General features: G+C 44.3%; 1 protein-coding gene across 1 annotated transcript in view; it reads right to left on the reverse strand.

The window, feature by feature from the left end:
* The window catches only part of LOC106622636 (metabotropic glutamate receptor 2), a 103232-nt gene extending 97680 nt beyond the window's left edge, over positions 1–5552 (reverse strand). Inside the window, exon 1 of the mRNA XM_036374513.2 lies at positions 287–5552. Within this exon, the coding sequence (XP_036230406.2) occupies positions 287–5282 (4996 nt within the window). The 5' untranslated portion in view covers positions 5283–5552. The remainder of the gene's footprint in view (positions 1–286) is intronic.
* Positions 5553–6926: the final 1374 nt, after the last annotated feature.

Below are 6926 nucleotides of genomic sequence, written 5' to 3' on the forward strand. Positions count from 1 at the left end.
GGGTAACATTTTTGTATCAAAAAGTAGTTTTACAGAGGTTGTTTACTTCTAAACCAGATCTATATTATCATACGCCTTAAAATCTTGCTTTCATACGGATAAATACACAAAGCTTCCAATTGACAATACTATATCGCCTTACTCATATCGCCCTATATTTTTCACTTATTTCCACATGCATGTAGTCTTATCCTTGAGCATTTAAATCCTGGTGATTTTCATGCATTTCTTTTACATGCAGTCTTATGCTTGTGTATTTGCATCGTGTTGATTTTCGTGCACCTACCTTTAATGAAATCAACCGCCATCTCCAGCCCATACGTGTCCTTATCGCAATCGTCGAGTATGTGTGCGCCTAACGTTACATTCGGCAACAATTGCTGCTTATTCACTTGATCGAGCGTGTAGAGCATGGCCTCGAGTGCTTGTATGCCACCTTGCGGCATTATGGGGCCACAAGTGATGCTGTCCTCACGTGAGTGGACCATCATCAGGCCGCCGAGTATGACGTCCCCTTCCATTACCGAAGCGTGTTTCACGGGCCAAGCAGCGCCGCCTGGTGTGGCAGTAGCACCGATTGTTGGAGTCATCATTGTTGCTATTGTGGAAAATAGTGCATACTCTATTGCACTACTCGTTGTGGTGGTGAGTGCAGCGAAATTGGGCAGCACAAATAATGAAGTGTCCGTCGTTGTCGGAGTGTCATTTATCGTCACATTTGCCGCTATTGCCGCTTGTATCACTGATTGCGCTGGCATTTTGGTGTTCATTACATCGGACAGCACTGCAGCTGCTATTGTCGTTGCTATGACATTACTTGCTGGTGTTGTATTCACTGATAGTGGCGTTGGCATGACTGCCCGCATAGTAGCATTTGGAATTGAGTCGGTTGTGCCAATATGACCAACAGCTATCTCAGCGGTGTTGAAGGTGTTGGTGGTGTATTTGGTATTACTTCGGGTTGTTTGCTCTGTCGCATACCATTGTATATCTTTAGATGTCGTCCATGCTGTTGTGGTACTTTCCAATATTTGCTTGGTAGTTGAGGCATTGTTTGCTTTCTCTGCGTTTACATCATCATATGTTTTGAGTGTGGGTGTATGCGCTGTGGTGTTTATTGTAGCCGATGTCGCAGCGCCATTCAATGCATGAAAACCTGCGACGGCATTAACTCCCTTTTGATTGGGAAATGTTTCAGCAGTGGCGCTATACTGCTGGCTCTCCACCGCCGTCAAGTTAACGGCTTTATAATCGCGCCTTCTTGGCAGCTCTGTACTTTGTGTTTGCGTGGCATATGCGTTGGCCTTTTCATTTTGACTGGCACCGAAATTTCCATCTGCTGTTACATTTTCGCGCCACTCGATGGCGTTCGAATTGTTTCTCATTGTGATTTCAGCGCCGTTTGCTGAGCGCAGCGTCATTGTTTCCGTTGTCATTGTGGCTGGCGTGCTACTTTTAAACGGTTCCTGTATTGTTAGTTTTTCGCCTGCATTCCACTTGCTTTCTGTCTCCACAATCTCTTTTCCATCCGCTGCCAATAATGTGTCATTCAGCTTCAGCGCTTCACCCGTTCGCATGTCGGGCCGACGTATATAAGCCGTTAAGAGATTGTGCTGCTGCTGCCGCTCCGCAACAGTCTCACCTTCAGCGCGCTCACCATACTCTGTTAGTGGCAAGGACAAAATTGATTTGCTCTGTTGTTCCTCAGCCATAGCCTGAGTTCCATTGAAGCGGGCTAAATGCTCGTTGTTAATCCCTACCGAGCTTACAGTCTGCTGCGCGCCTTCGCTTGCTCTGTCTGCTTTTAATTCCACAAATGGCGGTACATTGCCATTATTCGCCGGATGTTCGCAATTATCTGGCTTAGTTGTAGCAGTTGTCGGTTCTTGCGCCACTTCGATCTGTTCCGATTTTCCTGTTGCTGAAATTGACGCGCTTCGCTGGGCTTTTGTTAGATTCAACATTTCTGGCTCGGCATTTTTAATTACTGCGTCCTCTTCCTCTGACACATATTCACCGTTTTGCCCCAGCGCATCAAGTGATTTGTGTGCCTGCGTTGCCTCAATTTCCCTATTACTCAAACTATTGTTTATTGATATTTCAAAAGCTGGCATTTCTTCAGTGTCAACAGCATGTTTATCCGACATCAATCTCTGTCTCACATCTTCCCTTCCTACCGTTTCCTTAGACAGCAACGTATTCGAATCGTTATGCAGCTCACGTCGGTTTTCATGAACGTGCGCGTTTCTTGTGGCATTTGACGTGATATTTGTCATATGTAAGAGCTGTATACCAGACATTACTCTAGATTTATTTGCTTGACGATGTCCATTAAAGTCAGCGTTGTTGACATCCACGCGTTGTTGCGTATCAACTAGCTGCTGCTCTGCTTGTTTTTCATCTAGTTCATCAAGCTGCACTGCTGTCGGTACTTTATGCCATTCAACCGGCGGCCAGCTATTCAGGGCAGCCACTGTCTCATTGTTGTCTCGCTTGTTTGCATACTTCAAAGCGCGCTGCTGTTCCTCAGGCAACTGTCCTTCACTCGACTCATTGTACGTTTCATTTTCGCTTTTACTTGCTAGTTGTTTAGCCACGCTATCGGCTATCACGTTTTCAGTCGCTGTTTGCTTCAATAAGTTGGCCTCCGCTGTTGGCTGGTCAACTTGAAGCTGTGTAATTTTCTGTGGCATTGTATCTCCAGTTGAAGTTATTAATATTTTGGCGCTTTTAGAGCCACTATTTTTAACTCTTGCAAGGTTGTCTATAGCGACCGTAATTGTTTCGTTTAAATTTGTTGATTGCCTCTTCTTAACGCGCGCTGTTAAACGCTTGAAGGTTTCTAAGTTTGTGCGCTCTGCACAAGTTCCATTACACGCTATTTCCAGCTGCAACTCGCCGAACTTACTGTGCTTGTTTGCTGTTCTTGAGTCTTGTTTCGTATCCGAAAGAAGTTCTGGTTTTCTTGCGACTTCTTGCTTTTGAATGCCAAAATGCTCTTTCCTGACTTGTGATTGCGCTTCCATTTCGTTCAGCGCTGCATTCTCTTGTAATATTGAAGTCACTTTATTTGGCTTTATCGCTAATTTGCCTCTTTCTACTTGTGCGACTTCCTTATTCAATAGAGGCTCTGGTTGACTAAAGCTTTTACCTCCAACTACAGCGTTGCGCATTCTCATCTCTTTCGGTGTTTGTTGGCTTGTCAGCTCTTCAAAGATGTCGCTTTTAGGTTCTAAGTGCTTTTTATGTTGTTGCAGCAGCTCTGCGTATATGTTTAAGCCTTGCGATTGCTGTTGTGGGCGTACTAAATACATGGCTTGCCCTAAGTACCTTTGCTGTCGAGTCAGTTGGCTTTTACTGAATGACTTTTGCGGTTGGCGTCGCTCGCCCTTTTGTTGCCGTTGTTGGTACTGCTCTTGTTGCTCACCTTGCACAATAACCCCTAATCGCTTCGAGCATTTTGTTATTTTACAATCCTCCTGGGCAGTTTTCAAGGTTTGCTGTGCTTCTGCAGCAACTTCGCTGGAATTGCTTTGCGTCGCGCGCTCGTATTTCGCTTGCTCATGTCCTGTCGTCAATTCAATTGTCATGGCTGTCGATTCATTCTTTATCTGCTTATCGCATTTCACTGACTTTGCATTTTTATTGATAAAATTCAGCTTTACATTTAAATCCGTCAGCGGCGTTAAGCGCCTTTCAGTGTTTTTACTATCCTTTCCGCGTCGCACTTCGCCGTCTTCGCCCACATTATTCAGCTCATTTGGCAACTGTTCAGCTAGTGGGTTTTGAAATTGAATGGCATGCGGTCCATTCCCACACGGTGTCTGTGGCAGCAGCTGAGTTGGCACGCTGTCAGTTCTAAAGTCGCTTTTAGCTGGATAATCCGCTGTTGTTTGCGAGTTATACGCTGTCCTCGTTGCCTCCGACGCAATGCTCTGCTCTTTCGTGGCATCGCCTTTGTCGCTTTGAAATTGCGTTGAAGTGAATTTCGTTCGGGAATTTATGTTATTTATTTTGCTTTTGACTAAAGTCTCCCTCGCATGCTCAGCGCTCGAGAATACCATTTCTGTAGTTGGCATTATTGTGGTTGGGGGTATGCGAGTTGCTGGCATAACAAATTGCAACATTTGTGTGGCGCTGTTATTGGTTACCTTGTCAACTGAGTCAATTACAGCGTCATCGTCAACATTATAAGCATCGTCATCATTGTCCTCAGCAGAAAGTTTGGCATCTACGTGTGGATCAGCTGACGCAGCAGTGCCGCTATGCCCATGGCCAACCTGTGCACTTAGCCAGCTCACCTGTTCTGTTGTAGTTGCAGTTGTTGTTTGTTTGGAAGCGAATTCCCTTTGGTTTTTGCGTTCTAACTCCTTTTCATTGCTATTTAGGCTCTTTATGCTGGTAATTATTGTTGCTTGTTGCTGTTGTTCGTTTTGTGCTGATTGTTGTGGTTGATTAGAGTTTGATTGCTGCTTTTTGCGCTCAGCTTCCGCTTGATCCCACTTCTCCGAAGGTCGCACATCAATTGCTTGCCGCCACTTAGTTGCACTACCACTGTTATTGTTGCTACCACCATTGGTGTAGCTGTTATTCAACATCATATAATTCGTTGTTACAAGTTTATTATTGCCAGTTGTTGATGACATTGGCAGCACTTTGCTGCGAAATCGACGGCGAGCAGTTGTAAAGTTTCGCACAGTTGCCGCGGTTGGCTGCCGCAGTGACGCGGTTAAAAATGTTTGCAACTTTTGCTTCTGCGGTCGCATTTCGCTTGCATTACGCGCTAATTGCTCAACGCGGTAATTTATCGCAGCTGCGCCCATTCGCTCCCTTGGCGCGCTACTTTTGCCAGCAATGCCAACTTCGTGCGCCAACGCGCCCCCATCAGCGTCGTCGTCATTACTATAATTCAGTTCCGTTGCTGTTAACAACTCAGTTGCACTCGCTTGCCAGGCTGACACCTTATTTTCTCCACTAATTACGTTTGATTTATGAGCTACATTTGAATGCAGTTGCAGTGAAGCCTTTGCGGCAGCTGTGTTACTGCCAGCTGCTGCTGCTGCGTGTGTGCCCTCGCGCTGCTGATTAACTCCGCTCTCTTGGCTGTCAGTTGCTGCTGTTGTTAAGGTTGACGGAAGCAGTATAAGCAACATTGTCGTAATGGTGATCATGTTAGCGAAAGTCTGTCGTCGCGTTGCATTTGGCAAATTGCTGCTTCCGCCACAAATGCGGTTGTGTGTACTCATTGTGTGGCACCGCAGTGCGCAGCGTCGGCGCGACATGTGAGTAGCGTTGGTTGCGTGCAGTCGTCGTTGTGCTTGTCGTTGTTGTCGCTTAAGTCTTGGAAACGTGCTCTCAGCAGAGAATTATTGTGCGTCACTAGCATGCAGCGTATGCTTGTATGCGCTGACGATACGTTTGAATGGTTTATTGCTTCAGGGAAGTGAGCGCCGACAAGTTCTATTACAAAAATTGTTAGGCTGCTCACAAATTCACAACCATTATGCTATTGTTTTAAGCTTTTGACCGCTTTGTGTTTAGTTGTGGTTTTAAATTGTCTTCAGCACTTGTTCATCTACAAAAAAGAAACAGAAAACATATTACAATTAGTTGTGGCGTCAAACTTATTGTTAGTACTTGAATTACAACTGCAATAATCACACATTAATTTTTGGAATAGACAATTATCAACGTCTGGTTTGCAAATACGAGCCTTTGAGTGCATTTATGGTAATTTATGATTGATCTCTTCCTGTGCCCATCTATGCTGCAACCGGCATCAGTCAGTTCTCAACTTAAACCTGTCGCCAAATAAAATATGTTCAGCACCCTTCGAACCCCACTCTCTCTATCTTATTAATTAACTCTTTTTTTTTATCTCCTATCCTCCACTTATATTATTATTATCTAAAGTAGGAAGGTAAAATTCTCTTCGACCAACAATTTTCAACATAAATTTACCGCTTAGTTGCGGTCAGCAGATACTTAAATTTTCAGCCAGTCACGCGTAATTGCCTGCCCATAATTGCTGTACGGCAACTAATGGCGGATGCAATAATCGTAATAATAATTATAAACGCGATAATCCGATGACGGATGACGGATGCGCACAATTTAGCAGCTGGACTTAACCGTTTCTTAAATACACATACAACGCCAATAACCGCAGCCGGAAACATAAAAGCGGCGCGTAGGTATGCTTTTAAATTGCGTGTGTGTGCAAAAGTACGAAACAGTAACAACAAAGCGGAGTGAGAGCAGCAGTTGGCATTTATTGTAACTTTTGAACTTGCGAATTAATGGATATGAAACAGTTGGTTCGGCAGATGTGAGCGGAGGCGGAGTGTATACGCGTCGAACACCACGCGGAAATATTTATTTTTGATGAACTTTTAAACGCCTGAAAATGCGCATTTCAGCTATTTGTGAAGGCATGTTAAGAATGTGGTGTAAAAAATGCTAATTGCCAACTCAAATTCGCCTTCTTTGCAAAATTTATTACAGAATAATAACAATGATGATATATTGCGGTCTCAAAACCTTTTCAGGCCCTGCTTACCAACTAGAGAGATAGAGAGAGTATCGCTCATTTTTCTTTTTTTTTTCACTTATAATCACAAGCAAAATGTTGAACTCGTTAACTCACATTCGATTTTCCTACTGGGCATTAACAGCAATGACCAAACGCATGGACGCACGAAAAGCTATGCTGAATAGCATGAGCATATGCGAGCGCGCGTGTTCAAATGAAAGTGAATAGCGAAAAAATTCTAAATTCAAGGTAACACACAGTCAGCAAAATCCTTTCAAATGAATATCAACGTCATGGGAGCAAGTGGTTGTTGAGCGCGCGCGTTGAGTTTGGGTAATGACGCGTGTAGCTAGCGGATATGAGCAGCGCTTTTATGCGGAAGCGTTGTTGTTAG

The sequence above is a fragment of the Bactrocera oleae genome, chromosome 4, assembly GCF_042242935.1.
Source record: "Bactrocera oleae isolate idBacOlea1 chromosome 4, idBacOlea1, whole genome shotgun sequence".
Lineage (NCBI taxonomy): Eukaryota > Metazoa > Arthropoda > Insecta > Diptera > Tephritidae > Bactrocera > Bactrocera oleae.